At 43.1% G+C, this 16,964-nt stretch overlaps 1 protein-coding gene across 1 annotated transcript in view; it reads right to left on the bottom strand.

Annotated features, from left to right (window-relative positions):
- MRPS5 (mitochondrial ribosomal protein S5) overlaps positions 1-16,964 on the bottom strand; it is a 91,021-nt gene that overhangs the window by 8,545 nt on the left and 65,512 nt on the right. The window contains exons 6-9 of the mRNA XM_044291619.1: positions 2,968-3,058; positions 2,437-2,483; positions 1,835-1,892; positions 38-100 (exon numbers count right to left, since the gene is read on the bottom strand). Coding sequence (XP_044147554.1) covers positions 38-100; positions 1,835-1,892; positions 2,437-2,483; positions 2,968-3,058 — 259 coding nt within the window. The remainder of the gene's footprint in view (positions 1-37; positions 101-1,834; positions 1,893-2,436; positions 2,484-2,967; positions 3,059-16,964) is intronic.

Consider the following 16,964-nt stretch of genomic DNA (forward strand, 5'->3'; position numbering starts at 1 on the left):
GGAGAAAATACACTAGCGCAACAACGCCTTCACTTACCATGGTTCTGTTTCTTCATTTTAATTGTAGTTCTCTTATAAGTTGATGTTATATCATGAAATACTAGGGGAAGAGAGGAAATTAACAGTTATGTGTCACAAGCTAAATAAAAGACCAGCTCCTGAAATGGCAAAGGTTTCCAAGAATTTCTGAAACCTTGATTGACAGGGGCAGGTAGCGTTCGCATCCTCCTGCCGGCCCTGAGTGCATGATAAATCTTGCGCTGTGCTATTCAATATTCATCGCAGGCAGGAACTAGGCAGCCAGTGAGCATCCTTCCTTCACTATGCCTGCGCAGAATACTAAACGGCACGGTGCAGGCGTGAGATTTACCATGCGCCGGTGCAAGCATTCATCTTCTCACGATTTCTTAGTACTGCTGTAAGGATGAGAGATCTAATGATACCCTTCCTAAGGAGTTGGGGTGGCACTTTAGGGGGGACATTAAAGATGTGCAACTGTGGATCAAGGTAATGCAATATATATACATATACATACACACACACACTGGCAGTAGGCTTGTGAAGATGTCAACAATGGAACAGGCAGCATCGAGACCAGCGGCTGTAAACTCGGACACATTATAGGCGCTCATAATCTTGGCTGAAGAAATCCTGCACACATGTATGCTCAGAAGATACAATTGTTCTCAATGGGATACGGGAGTAATCTGCTGCTAGACACCTCCGGTTGATTATTTCACCCGAAATTCAACATACCTTCCCTTCGCCCCCCCCCCCCCCCCCCCCAAGTCATCTGAGATGTAAAGTTGGCCCACCCTCATACACATAAGCTAGTCGTCCTGTCCCTATGAAATCAACAAGCTTGGACGAATTTTTGGCTATGTGTATGGGCACTTTAAGATAAAAAGTACCAGCAGCAAGAAACCACCACACTCTTTATTGGAGATCTACAAATTCACATATTTACCACTTTAGACACAATTTCCATTCCATTTAAAGCGGACCCCTCACCTCTCCTGACTATGCGCATGCCCCATGTAATACCAATACTGCAGCATCTTTTCATGTTACTTTAGGTTTTGCCATTCCTCTATTATTCTTGCTAGCAATTTAAGAATGAATTGCCAGCACTTTGCAATGAACATCTAGCTGGGTCTTGGGTGTGTGCCCCATTGCACAGTCTGACACTGGCAGCACTAACTGGATAGTATCAGACTGGGCACACCCGCACACTGGTAACACCCAGCTGGATCTTCTTTGCAAACTGCTCGCAGTTCATTCATACATTTCTAGTTGGACTAATGGAGGAACAGCACAACATAGAGTCATAACAATAGATGCTCCAATAAAAGTAGTTACTGAAACAGACGTGTCAGGGGAGGCGACCGGACTTCTTTAATCTTCTAAATAGATATGGTGGAGAGCCCAGAATAATTAGACACATGGCTCCTATTGCATATGAATGAACCTCTACGTTGTAAGTTTTATTTCTAGTCTAGTGATTTTACTGGCACCTGGACATACTGAGAGGTATCTGGTCATTAAAGGGGTTTTCTGGACCACAGATATTGATGACCTAGCAGAAGCAGAAGGCACTGTCTGCCCGCGGCGCCATATATAGTATGGCTTTCTGGCGCCGGCAGCTGCCCAAAACAGCTGATTGGTGGGGATGCCAGGTGTTGGCCCTCTACCGATCGGATACTGATGACATATCCTGAGGCCAGGCCATCAATATCTGTACCCCGGAGAACCCCTTAACCCCTTTAAGGCACAAGAATTCCTGTCGATGGAAGGGGGAGGGAAACTGGTAAATATGCAGTCATGCGGCGCTCACTTGTGTGGTTGTTGTATCGTTCGATATAATGCAGATACTGCACAGCTCTGTTCTTTGCCTGCACAGAGAGACGACAGAAAAAAGACAACATTTATAGCACAGTGCGCAAAAAACAAACAAAAAACAAAAAAAACAGCAGAGAAAAAAATCCTGCATTAAACAGTTTATTACCACTGCCCCCAGCAGCGTTCTCAGACACCTTCAGTTAGGTCTGGACAGGATGCTCCAATGTGCAATAATTCAGTGTTTCTGATCTAAGGGCCCATTTAAAGAAATGAGAGCCAACTGGTGAGGCGGCGCGGCGCTCAGCGCACATTGAGTACATTCAAGTGGAATAATCATCATTAGTGCTGAGTGGAGCGAGCTTTGGGCGCTTCATTCAAAACTTCATAATAATACTGTACAGAGATTCGCCTCCATCCATTACTAGAATGCATGGGCGCCGATGAGCCGAAGTAAGTTAAACGCGTGTTGAATAACTTCGGTAGTCGATTTTTAAAGCTGAAAACCATTTTAAAACTTGAAACCGAACTCGGCGTGGTCCTTGGCAGATTCCCAAGGGGAAAAAAAAAAATGAAGATTGCTTAGTGAAGGAGACTTACTTTTCTTAGGGCTATCAGTCTGTCACTGGCTTTCCCAACAGCAAATCCTGTCAAGGAGACAGAAAAAATTAATTAAAAAAAATAATGAATCTTCACCGTGCTGTTGTTGCTCACAGTTAGGCCCTTTTCACACAAGCGAGTTTTCCACATAGAACCCGCACTGAATCCTGACCCATTCATTTCAATGAGTCTGTGTACATGAGCGTTTCTTTTCACGCATCATTTCTGCGATATATCTGATATCTTACCCCCGTAATCTTAATAATCCATAATAAAATGGTGGAAGAAGTGAAAATTGAAACTGAGCATGTGTGTTCGCCCTCATTTAGCTTGGTAGGTGCACATGCACATTACTATTCATTTTGAACACTAGAGGGCGCATCTGGAGCATTTTTGTCACAGAAGGTAAATTACTACAGTAAATTATTTTTAATGCTAAATTATACTGGGGAAGCTCTTTTATTATATCTTTTTATATGTAGTTTTTTTCCTTGTTCAATAAGCCCCCACAAGATGCACTAAAACTCTCACCGGCAGCTCCGTTGCCATTTCCGACCGCCACCAAGACACTGACAGATCGCTTTCTTCCTTCTTTGGCTGTCATGTTGAACACACTTTTCATCTAGAATGACACAAGAAACCAAATCGGTATTACCTAACCACTACAGTCTACGGAAATCACAAAATCAATGGATTTTTGAGGGCGCAATAACATTTACCAGATATACGAGTAAGGCCTCATGCACACGACCGTTGTGTTTTGTGGTCCACAAATTGCGGATACGCAAAACACAGATGGCGTCCGTGTGCGATCTGCAATTTGTGGAATGGCACGGACAGCCATTAATATAACTGCCTATTCTTGTCCGCAAAAAGACAAGAATAGGACAGGTTATATATTTTTTTTGCGGACCACGAAACAGAGCAACAGATGCGGAAAGCACATGGAGTGCTGTCCGCATCTTTTGCTGCCCCATTGAAGTGAAAGGGTCCGTATCCAAGCCGCAAATACTGCGGCTCGGATGCAGACCAAAACAACGGTCGTGTGCATGAGGCCTAAATCAGACATTTTTCGCTCCTCTTTTTGCACCAGGAAAGGACATAAATGGTATAACAAGTAGTGTCATCTAGGGTTTCCACAGTCCCAGAATGTGGACTTCGACACCAATACTAAGTGTAGTATCATGCTTTTTCACAGTCTGACTCATGAATTGTAAACCTACATGGCCACTGATACATAATGGCCGTGTTCATTACACGCCGTTTTGTAGGTGAAACAGCTCTTTTCCAGCAAAATCAAGCAGCCGGACATCACTGTATAATTAAATTAGAAAACCACGAAAAACACAACAGATCTGGGCTGCCAAAATGTCAAGACTAAATTCACACGACACATTGTCAGTTATTCATGGCCATTTTATGGTCGTCTGTCTGTTTTTAATGGCCGTTAAAAGGGAGTATTAAAACGGATTTTATTTTTATTTTTATTTTTTTAATCCCAACCCCTACAGTGCCCCCTGACCATTTGCCCCCCATAGTGCAATCAGTATAATTAATATTCCATTACTGCATCAAGTATTGTTAATATCACCTAATATTAATATTTCCATTAGTACCCCCTAGTATTATGAATACCACGTTTAGTGCCCCCTGTATTATGAATGCCCCGTGCCCCCCCTGTATTATGAATGCTTCCCTTAGTGGCCCCCAGTATTATGAAGGCCCCTATAGCGTATTGAAATACTGACAATGTCAGTACGGAGGCAGCAGACGCATCGAAGTATCAAAATCGTATTAATATTTGGATGGATTGTGCAACCCTAGTCTCATCAAGTTGTTCCGGGTCCCGCCCCGTACCATCTATGATACACATATTAAGAGATTTTGCCATGAAAAGCAGAGGCTAGGCAGACATTTTCCCCGCAGTTGTCACTGCTGGAGAAATGCATTATTGTATAGCAGCCATGCAGAGGAAACCCATCCATGTACTAAAAAGGTCAAGTCCACCGAAACAGATTGGCTCAGAGAGGGGGGTTCTGAGCTGAGGACGCCTTCTATGATGTCCATATACATTATTAGCGCACATGGGCTGTCTTCATGCACACAGCAAAGTAAAGTGCTATGACAAAGGGACTGTGTATCCTGAAACGCGTCAGCAAACCTTGCTTCTTGAATTTACACATGCTGTTTTACATTACAGATTTTAATCTGAACCAATAAAGAATATGAGTGATGGACATCGATGAGCTGACTACGGCATACGTGTTAAGCCTTTACTGAGCCACCAGGTGGCAGCATCAATGCACAATTCACTCCATATTAAATGAACTCTAAAATAGGTTTTGTAGAAATACAACACAGAAAAGACTGCTGCAAATCCCTTCATTGCCATAAAAAGGATACAATTTTCCTTCTCCATTCGCCTCCCCCCCCTTCCCTCGTTATTGCAGTGCATCTATACAAAGACAAGCTATGGAAGAGGTCTTGGGAACAAGAAGACATCCTTGAGGTAGCCTGTGGTAACTGAAGTGCACATTTGATTGTGTTTGCTGACAGCCATTAGAAAATGTAAAAAGGTCAATTTAGAGGAACTTGCACCCAGAAGATTTGTCTGAGACCTTTCTTCATTGCTCACTTTAAGGGTTCGAAAACATATAATATAGATTAAATGAACCAGTATATAGACTGCCAAGACAAGATTAATAATAGTATAAGGGAATGAAAATTAACAGTTTAGATAGATACACACAGCGATATATATTATACATACACACATGCGCAGCTCAATAAATTAAATTATCTTAAAAAAAATTACTTTATTTCAGCAATTCAATTCAAAAGGTGAATTGATGAATATGGTTTACAGCTAATGAAATTCCAAAAGTCAGTATATCAGAAATTTAGAATATTGTAAGTTCAATATTGTAGAGTCATGGTGTCACACTCTCCTCAGCTAAATCAACACAAAACACCTACAAAGGTTTCCTAAGCCTTTAAATGGTCCCTCAGTCTGGTTCAGTAGGCTACACAATCATGGGGAAGACTGCTGACCTGACAGTTGTCCAGAAGACAGTCATTGCCACCCTCCACAAGGAGGAGAAGCCACAAAAGGTAATTGCTAAAGAATCTGGCTGTTATTCACTAAGTGCTGTATCCAAGCATATTCATTGAAAGCGGAGTGGAAGGAGAAGGTGTGGTAGAAAAAAGTGCATCAGCAATAAAGATTACCGCTTTCTTGAAAGGATTGTCAAGAAAAGGACATTTTAGAATTTGGGGGAGATTCACAAGGGGCGAACTGCAGCTGGAGCTTTAAATGGTTTCTGTCACCTGAAAAATAGGTATTAAGCCGCCCCGTTCAGTATTAGGTGCAGGGAAGGACGCTCGGCGGCTGCTGGCTTCCTCACTGCGCCTGCACTGATTACGTCAGAGTGCTCCTGGAAGAGAAGACAGCCGACATCGCCGAGAAGAAGGAGTATGTTCCTTGTTGCCCAGCACTTTATTCCCACTAAGGGGAAAATACAATTTTAGAAAAAAACCAAAATAAAATACTAATAATTAATATATTTATAAACACTATATCACCAACGAATCAAATTAATTTGGCCACCAGATTACATATATATTGTGCCAAATTAATTTGATTCATTGGTGGATATAATGTTTATAAATATATTAATTATTAGTATTTGTTTTTTCCCTAAAATATAGTTTATTATTTTCCCCTTTGATCATTGGTGGTATAAAGTGGGAATAAAGCGCTGGGCCTTCTTCTTGGCGATGCCAGCTGTCTTCTCTTCCGGGAGCACTCTGATGTAATCAGTGCAGGCGCAGTGAGGAAGCCTTCCCTCACTGCGCCTGCGTCGAATACTGAACAGGACGATGCAGGCGTGGGATTTTTGCAGTAGACACAGCCGGTGGGAGGAGAGCAACGCTGCACTGGCCCTGTCAATCAAGGGAAGAAGGGCGTGAAAATAGGTGGGCAAACGGAGCCTCTAGGAGCAGGTGCAACGCCCCCCTACTCCTAGAGGCTAATTGGCATATTATAAAAGTTTGTTTTTCTCAGTAATGGCTTCAGGCAGTGAGATGGCACTAATATAGTTATGTTCAGCTGACATTAGCACATTGCTAATATCAGCCAGCTTAATACCCTTTTTTTTAGGTGACAGAAACCCTTTAAGAGCCGCCAACCACACACACACACATCCAGGACATGGGCTACAACTGTCACATTCCTTGTGTCAAGCCATTGATGAGCCACTGACAACGTCAGAAGCATCTTAACTGGGCTACGGAGAAAAAGGACTGAACTGTTGCTCAGTGGCCCAAAGTCCTGTTTTCACATGAAAGTAAAGTTTGCATTTTATTTCGAAATCATGGTCCCAGAGTCTAGAAGAATAGTGGAGAGGCACACAATCCAAGGTCCAATGTGAAGTTTCCACAGTCAGTGATGGTTTGGGGAGCCATGTCATCTGCTGGCGTTTGTCCACTGTTATATCACCTTTGGTGCTCAAAAGGGCTAAGTAGCATAATAAAAATGAATGAAAAAAGTTGTTGGAGTGTGTCTGCACCTTCATTTAAGTAAATGTGATGGCTGCCCCATTAATAGTCAAGGTCCATATCCGAGGCTCCCACACTATATTACTTGACTGCCATTGTTCGGATTTGGAATTCCACATTGAAGTCAATGGGAGAAATCCGCAGATAATCCACAAAATATTGCTAGTTTAGCAGATTTTAAAATCCACTTTACATACCCAAATCTATACGGAAAGTTTCCGCTACAAGTGGAAAACCCAATCCACTTTTAGTGTGCAATAAGCTGCTGCACATTTGTACTGCAAATCCACCACGCCTGAAACTACCCTTAAAGAGCCTCTGTCAGCATGATCAACCCGATTAAACCAGGCATACTTCCTAGTAGAGTTTATAATACTCATTGAAATGAAAACTTTCTTTTGAAAGTTAAACCGCTGCAGAGAGAATGTTAGAGAACCAGGGGGCGAGGCTGAATCCTTGGAGCACTGCTTTTGTAATATATCTGTGCTTTGAACACTCCTGCCTTGCTTTTACTGACAGAACTAGACATCAGCATGCTGAGGGCAGAGCTGTGTCCTAGCATGTATACATCTTATACACTACTTACTATAGCACCATTTTGAGAATAGGTTTTCTATGCTTAGAAAGCTAATACGTATTACTGGTTTATACAGAGGCACAATATATGATTTTAGAGACACCAGTAATGTGTATTAGCTTTCCAAGTATAGAAAACCACTATTCTCAATATGATAAGGTTGTAGCCTGGAGGTAAGTGGTCAGCCTTGCATGTAGATGTCCCTGGTTCAAATCCCAGCAGAAAATTCTAGATTTTTTTTCATATATTTTTATCCCTTATTTAGCCCATAATGAAAAGCTATAACCATACTATATTGAGAATAGAGGGGGTCATCTTTTACTGAAATATATCTATATTAGGCGTATTTCAGGCACAGATGGCATTGCAACAGTTAGTTGCGCTGCTATCTGCAACTTCACCCAGCTCATGTCAGGTCTAAAATTGTGGGCGTGGGTGGGGAATGGCCGGCAGGCCCATCTCACTCGTCATTTTCTATACCCGTTTTAGGTGTAGAAAACGGTTTAAATGTAAGACAGCTTGGAAGCTGTCTTACAATTAGAACTGGCCCTTTATGCGCCAAAGTTATGGAGATGCCTGTGCCTCTTCATAACTTCAGCATATCCTCCACCAGCTATGGGCCTTTATTAAGACCGGCGTCTAAAAGGCTGGTCTTTATAAATGTGCCCCAGAGTTTTTCTATGCGTGGTTTAATAAGGTTGATCATGCGCACTTTAAAGATTACACCCTTAGATGGTCTGTGTCAGCATCTACATGATTTTAACAATTTTTAGGAGGTTGAGCTGGACCTGGAAAAAGCCCTAAACTGAACTTTATCAATAATCTTAGGAGTTGACTATGAGCCTTGACACCAGTGCTCAACCTCACTGAAGTTACTGTGGCTGAATGGATGAGAATTCCTATAGCCATGATGCCAAAATGAAGCCTTCCGTGAAATTTGCCTCAGTGGGTTGTCACGTTACTACGCAAATAATACCTAATACGTGTATATGAGATAAACACATTTGTGCCCATAATATTGTATTTACGTACAACTTGTTTTATCTAGATGTTCAGTTCAGTAAGACTTTCTAAGCCTGGTGTGTAATTACTGAGTTTGTCATATTGCCGTATTCTATTTTTGCTGCCACTATGCCTTTGTAATCTCTTATTCTTACTTAAAAACATGCCGGATAATAAGAAACCTAATAATTAAAAAAACTGCTGACATGCTCTCCTAGGAAATAGTGGAAGACCTTGTTAAATGTGATCTATTGGTCATTGCTCTGGACCAAATTTGGTCGGTGAAAATCAATGTTCTATAAGACATCAGATATTCTCTGCAGTATCTATGAAGAGGGAACAAAATGTATTCATTATGTACTAAAATATTATAAAAATAGGTGAGAAAGCTATCCAACTATAAAGGAAGGGACTATAAAGGATTTTTTTTTTTTTTTTATATGTATACACAACTATGTGAGGGCTCAATTTTTCATGGGTTTGTATTACTTTTTGATTACTTTGTATTACATTTTTTGGGAAGTGACGTGACAAAAAATAAAATAAAATAAAATAGTGAATGGGTCACAAAGAGCACCCAGCTCCCTGTAAATAACCACTCAGATGTTGTGGTTGCAATTCCCTGCAGCATCTGAGGGGTTACAAGTCTGTGATCTGAAATGCCTCCGATCACAGTCCCTGCCACTAGGTGTCAGCTGCAGGGTGCCTGCTGTTTTATACAGCAATGTCACCCGCTCAGCTCCTGAACAGACCCCATCTTTAAGGACCCAACATCCACCGTACATGTATGGTACAATATAATGGAGCTGATTGATTCATGCAAATGCAGAGCTCTCCACTGCTCAATGACCAAGCAATTATTGGGAATGAATGGTTTATTCCCGATAATTGTCTGTCAACCAGGTTGTGTAAAAAAAAAAAAAAAAGGCTTAGTTCAGAAGCAGGGACTGTTTGTCATATTTAGTTATCCTGATGGCCCCACAGTGCCCTGGCCTGGACCTCCAGTTAGAGTGTACTTTACTTCTGATTGCCATACTTCAGAGACAATGAGCTACTCAATTGTGGAATCAGTATGGGAAAGGTCCTGGAAGGGCTGCAGGTAAAGGGGTTGTCTCATCATGGACAATGGGGGCCTATCGCTAGGATATGCCTCCATTGTCTTATAGGTGCGGGTCCCACCGCTGGGACCCGCACTTATATCGCGAACGGAGCCCTGCAAGTGAAGGAGGGTGCACTGCACATATACAGCCGCCATCAATTATTTTCTATGGGGTCGGCGATTTTCGTCGGCCCGATAGAAATTAATGGGAGCAGGGGCTGTGCATGTGGCTTGGTGGTGGCCGGACCGGAGTCCTTTAGCCACCACCTTGCGGGGCTCCGTTCTCTATATAGCCATGGGACCCGCACCTATAAGAGAATGGGGGCATATCCTAGCGATATGCTCCCATAGTTTATGATGAGACAACCCCTTTAAGCTTTTACAAAAATAGAGAAGTGGATATATCACCAGTCCTTAAACGGGTGTTCCGTGAATTTAATATCAATATCAGATCGCCAGGGTTCTGAATCCAAGCACCCCCCTTAATCAGCTGTTATAAGAGGATCTGTGAGCGCCTAGGCCTCTTCCTAGGCCAGTGACATCACCATACATTGATCACATGGTCTGGGCGTAGCTCAGCTCTATTCAAGTGAATGGGCTGGACTGCAATACCAGGCACAGCATGGCACTGTGCTTGGAAATATAGCAGGAGGCTGCAGTACTTATCAAAGCTGTTATTGGCCTAACAATAAAATTAAAGGGGTTATCCAAGAATATAAAAATGCCCCCTCACAATGAATATACTTACCTGGCTGCCCGCGCCGCTACTGGTCCCCACACCGCCGCTTCTCCCCGTGCGCGGATGAAAACATCCGGTGTCGGGGGGGTGGGGGGGATGGGGGAGCAGCCAATGGCAGGCGGGGACAGGGACAAGCCTCCCGCGATGCAGAAAATCACCACATCCCTTGTGCTCCATGAGAATACCTAAAATTGCCAGAAAAGAAAATGCGGTGCTGGAACATTGGGACTGTCAGCAGATGACTAGTGTTTTTTTTTTTCCTATGGATACATTTTCAGGACTTTTCTCAAACAAACCTAGCACTTTTATGATATACCCTGCAACATATTCAGCATCTTGGTGGATTCTTATTATACAGATGTAGCAGGGTTAACACACAAACTCTTAACTCAAATTTCTCAACTCATCGCATTATCTTGAAACAAAAGCCATTGAAAAGCAATTGAAGGTGTTTGCGTAACGCATTTGGTTTAGATAACGCGTCTCATAAAGCATGAGTGTTAACTCTACTATATCTGTAGTCAATAGAAGTCTGTTATAACATCTACATTTACTCACAGCAGAATCCCCGAAAATCAGCTGCCATTAACTGCAAAAACTAAAACGTACACACAGGCAAACTTTCTCCATGTGGGTGGTATGTTACAAAGAGTCTGTACCTACCAATAAATGTATAATTACAAATCTCAAAAGGCTGCATGAGGGAAACAAGATTTACAGAAACTTACAAAAGATATTTCCTGCAGGGAAGAAATAAAAATAATACAATATGGTGACTAATATTCCTATATTTCTTCAACAATAGTGTGCCGTTTAACCTTTGTCCGATATGCACTGCTGTGTTTCAAGGAGCACTCCCCACGCCTTTCCTTAATGTCTCCATCAAACACTATATGGTAAAGGATTACAGATCAAAGAAAGAACTACAGCAAGAACATCTCCTCCACATGTTCACTGTACAATAAAGAGGTATAATACAGGTACCCGTGGCGGAAAACCTGACAAAGAGATTGTATTCCCGATCTGCACTTCGTGACTGATGTAATGTTACGGTCTGGGATCTGTCTTCACACCTTCACTCACTGAGGGTTGTATGCAGAGATGAGCGAAGTATTGTAAAATACAATTTGGCTGCCTTGCTGAATTTTACCCAAAAAATTTGCTGTCATGAAGAGCATTTCTTTGTATGTAGTGGGTGCAATGACAGGGAATGGCGATGCTCCCTTTCATTGTACCCCTCAGATGCTGCATTGTTCACTGATCGTGGCATCTGACATTAATATTAAAGTGTAAAATAAAATAAATAAAAATCAAATTTAAACTCCTTCAGGACCCTGCCATTTTTCACCTTAAGGACCAGGCCATTTTCACTTTATATGGCGATAACTTTAAAACGCTTTTACTTATCCAAACCATTCTGAGATTGTTTTCTCGTCACACACTGTATTTCATGACAGTGGAAAATATTTAATTTTTATTTATTAAAAAAAATATATATATATTTTGAAAAATTAGCAATTTTCAAAATTTTTATTTCTCTGCTTTTAAAACAGATAGTGACACCTCCTACTTTTTTGGCAGATTTTAATCATTTTTTTTTCCAGTAACAAAGCAAGGGTTAACAGCCAAACAAAAACTCAATATTTATTACCCCGATTCTGTAGTTTACAAGAAAACACCCCCATATGTGGTCGTAAACTGCTGTACGGGCACACAGCAGGGCACAGAAGGAAAGGAGCGCCATGTGGTTTTTGGAAGGCAAGTTGCCATGTCACATTTGAAGACCCCCTGATGCACCCCTAGGGTAGAAACTCCAAAAAAGTGACCCCATTTTGGAAACTACAGGATAAGGTAGCAGTTTTGTTGGTACTATTTTAGGGTACGTATGATTTTTGGTTGCTCTATGTTAGGCCTCATGCACACCACCGTTGTTTTGGTCCGCATCCGAGCCGCAGTTTTTGCACTCTGTGTTGGTGCACTTTTTGTGATGTAGGGTGACAAAAAAAAAATGGTTGTTTTAGCAGTTTTTATTTTATTTTTTCTACTGCGTTCAGGTGAGGGGGTGGATGTTGTGATATTTCTATAGAGCTAGTCGCTACGGACGCAGCAATACCCAATATGTCTTTTTTTTGTGTTTTATTTTGGGAAAAGGGGCTTTTTTTTTACTTGAAACTATTATGAAAAACACTTTTTTTTACTATTTATATTTGTCCAACTTCTGTGGTCTGATGCCTTCTGCAAGTCATTGCAATACAACCTGTATTGTAATACATTGGCTGCCATCTATGTGCAGTACACGTCAGTGTGTCCGTTCAGCAAAAAGATACGTAGACCATGTCCTATTCTTGGCCACAAAATGCAGACTTTGGACCCATTGAAGTCAATGGGTCAGCAAAAAAACGGACGAAACACGGACGTCATCTGTATTTGGTGGATTGCAATATGGATACTGTGATGCACATGAGGGCTAAAAAAAACAAAACAGCAATACATATACCAATCAGCAACATACGGGCACTGGCCGTGTGCACTCCGTGGTGCGGATGCGGACCCATTGACCTGAATGAGTCCACATCCGCCAGATACGACTGAGGATAGGTGAAGCACCATCTTTTTGCGATGCGGAGGCACTGATCAGAAGTACTAGAAAAGCGCTTCAATAGATAGATATAACGTGTTCTGTCTTTGGCCGTATGTTGCGGATTGCGGACCCATTAAAGTCAATAGCTTCACATCTGCAAGCGGAGTGCACACGGCCGGGTGCGGGCACTGAGCAAGTACGCTCATGTGCATGAGCCTTAATATTGTATAGATCCTGGTCATGCCACCAAAGCAGCTCCTACCAGTCAAGGCACAGACTTGGGCACCCATGACCTTGCCAGTTGTCCTTCATTGTGGTAGGTGCCAACAACCTCATACTGGGAACACTCCGCAGGACTTGCTGCGGTGGAGATGCTCCGAACCAGTCATCTAGCTATCACAAAACGTCATTTGTCACTTCGCTATCAAACTCTGACGCTTAGCATTTTTTTTCCACTTCCAACAAATCAGTTTCAAGCACATCAAATTTCATCTGACTCTTCATCCGCTGCCTAATAGATCCACTTCCAGACAGGTGGCATTGTGAGGAGATAAGCAACGCCATTCATTTCACCTGTCAGTGGTTTCCATGTTCTGGCTGATCGGTGAATATATAACATAGATGTGTCTTTTCTTACCGTTTGGTTTGCGAAATGAGTGGTGCAACAGGACCAAATATTGGGGGGGGGGAGGGGGGGGGTGCAACAGCACCAGTCATAGCCAGTTAGCCACAAAAGTAATTTATTTTCAAAACTTGCCATCTCACAGCCCTCATCTTAGGAGACTTCAAGCTAAAATGAAAGGAAGGTAAGGAAGGACACACATATACTGCATATAAAATCTATCTTTGGGACGGGAAAATATAGAGATATTACAAAAGTAGAAAATAAGTGAGGAAAATAGGAAAAATATTATATATAATACAATGAGACAGACAATAGTAGAAACAAACATGAATCTTACTACACAATTAAAGGGATTTTCTGGGAGTTCAATATTGATGGCCTATTCTCAAGAAAGGTCATTAATAATTAATCGGGGGGGGGGGGGGGGGGGGTCTGACTCCTGGCACCACTGATGACTTTTGAAAAGGCAGCGACGCTCTAGTGATTGTTGCCACCTTCTCACAGCATACCGAGCACAGCGCCATAAGTTGTATAGTGGCTGTGCTTGGTATTGAAGTCTAGGCCCAGTTACTTGAATAGGATTGAGCTGCACAAAGGCCACATGACCAATGAACGTGATGTCACTGGCCTAGAAAGAGGACACAACGTTCTGCCCCACGGATTATATACTGACGACGTATCCTGAGGAAAGGCCATCAATTCTGAACTCCTGGAAAATCCCTTTAAAAGGGGTTACCCCAGCTAGAACCAGCCCTGTACCTCACATGGATCCAGAGCTCTCACCATTCATTGCTACAATTGCTCTGCTAGATTTCTGGCAGTTGGCAGCTCAATGGGGCATGTCCTTCCCAACACACAACAGTACAATAAAATCACTGACTTATTCATGTACATCCTCCAAAGTGGTGTACATCATACAGAGTGCCCCAGTAAGAGCATCTTTATTGGGGAAACTATACAGAAACGACAAGTCGGGATGAATTTACACAAATATACAATAAGGAAGCAGGATACATTAGACGACAGGCTGGTCGTACCACTAAAACTGGTGGGTTAGCCGAAAGCAGAGGTCGCACTACGTTTTTTCCAGAAGAGTAAAAATACTCCTCTGACCATTTTTGAGGAGTATTTTCACCCGAGGAGGAGTACGAAAGTTACAGTAATTAAAATACATAATACATAGGCCTACAATCGCTCACATCTGCATTGGAGCCTTTGTTGCAGACAAAAAAGCCTCATATGCAGCACTTTTTGTCTAGTATAAAGACAGGATCCCGAACGGAAATTGAACGGATCCCATCATAGTCAGCAGGGTCTGTTCAGCTTCTTCCCTGTGGGTTTACAGGAGGAGGGGGGAGCAGGGTTACTAGTGGGGTGACAGAAGGAGGGGGGGGTGCAGGGTCACTAGTGAGGAGGAGCAGGGTTACTAGTGGGGTGACAGGAGGAGGGGGTGCAGGGTTACTGGGGGGGCTGACAGGAGGAGCGGGTAACAGGGTCACTTGTGGGGTGACAGAAGGAGGGGGGGAGCAGAGAACTGGGAGACTGGACAAAACCATGGTTGGGGGAGGGGGGAATCACTTACTTGAAGACTGACATGCCGGGCCTTTCACAGGCCCAGAGGCAGCTCTTCTCTCAGACCAGTCACATGAGTCTGTGGCTCCTTAGCTCTCCAGCAGCCCTGTCATGTTTCCCGGGGTCCTTGGGCAGCACGCCCGCTCTCCTTACTACAGCCACCCCCTCCTGCTTCCGGCTTCCCCTGCCTGACCCAACCTGTATGGCTATGGCACGCCAATACCCAACCAATAACGCTCCTTGCTGTAAGGAGCTTTGCTATTGTTTTTTTCAGGCAGACAGCATCGTCGCGCTGCCCGCACCAGTCACAGCGCTCACTGCGCTGATGAACGTGAGGAAAAAGTCTAAGGCATATTGATACGCCTTAGACTTTTTCCAAGGAGTAAAATCACCGTCACAAGCGTCACAGACGCTTGCACAGTCGTTATTGCGACCTCTGGCCGACAGTATGGTCACCCTTAATGAAAACCTCCGTTTTTGGCTTTGGTTTATCTTAGAAAGCATCTATCAGCAGGAAATTCACTGCTAGGCTACATGCACACGAACACATTTTGTTTCCATGTCCGTTCAGCTATTTTTGTGGATTGGATGGGTTTCAATGGGTCCGCAAAAAATGCAGACAGCACATAGTGATAGTGTGCTGTACGCATCCGTATGTCCATTCCGTAGCCCCCACCAAAAATATAGAGCATGTCCAATTCTTGTCCATTTTGTGGACAAGGATAGGCATTGTTACAATTGATCCACAAAAAAAAAAGCAGAAGCAATACGGATGCCAAAAGGACGTCATGCGCATTTTTTGTGAAACAGTGTTTTGCGGAGTGCAAAACACATACGGTCGTGTGAATGTAGCCATAGGCTAAGTTCACATCACTCATTAGCTTTCCATTCTTCTGATCCGTCAAAAGAAGTGAGGAAAAAAAAAAAAAAACTGGATCCTGTAAAAAGTCCTGCCTGCAGAACTTTTTTTTTCCCGTTTAAAAAAACGGATCTCAGGCGGAAATGTCTCAAATGGATGACAACTGATGCAACAGGATGTTTTTTATATTTTTTTTACAGATCAGAAGAACGGAAAGCTAAACCCTTTTCGAAGTGTCCAAGCTCGCCACCCTTCTCCACCATCTACTCCTTCCCTAACCTTCCAAGACTTCTTCCCCAGCATTGCCGTGTCGTCAGGGAGAGGTGGGGGTCTCGGGGGAGCAGACAACAGGAAAGGGTGGCGAGCTTGGGCACTTTGAAAAGGAAAGCTCGCCCAGTTGGGCACTTGAGAGCAGTTTTTCATAGGAATAGAAGTGCTTTTCCTGGACATGGCGTAGCACCCAGATGACATAAAGGTATGGCTATGGTGCTTTTACATTGTACTGATGGCCATTGCTGGTGGTTAGATTTGTGAAATTTACCGGGCACTCTCTTTAAACCAGGCGCAATGCCGTGCAGGGCTAGCTCGGCTGAATGTAATTACACCTTTCACTTAGCGATCTGATGCTTCATTCTGGAGAAAAAAGTATTGTAATCAATATGCAAAAGAGCAAGTAAGTGCACTGAGGGCGGGACCAGGCCATTCTGTGCACAACTGCTGCTTCCTTTACCAGCTCCTTGATTGACAGGGCCAGGTTCTTCCGTAGCTATCTCTCCTGGCCCTGTCAAGAAGGAGAGGGACGGGCTGGCTGAGGAAGCAGGAGAAGCAAAGGTGAACAGAATGGCCTGGTCCCGCCCTTGGTGCACTTACCTGCTCTATGCATATAGATTGAAAGTGGTTTTCTCCAGAATGAAGCA

This window comes from Bufo gargarizans, chromosome 4, assembly GCF_014858855.1.
Source record: "Bufo gargarizans isolate SCDJY-AF-19 chromosome 4, ASM1485885v1, whole genome shotgun sequence".
Lineage (NCBI taxonomy): Eukaryota > Metazoa > Chordata > Amphibia > Anura > Bufonidae > Bufo > Bufo gargarizans.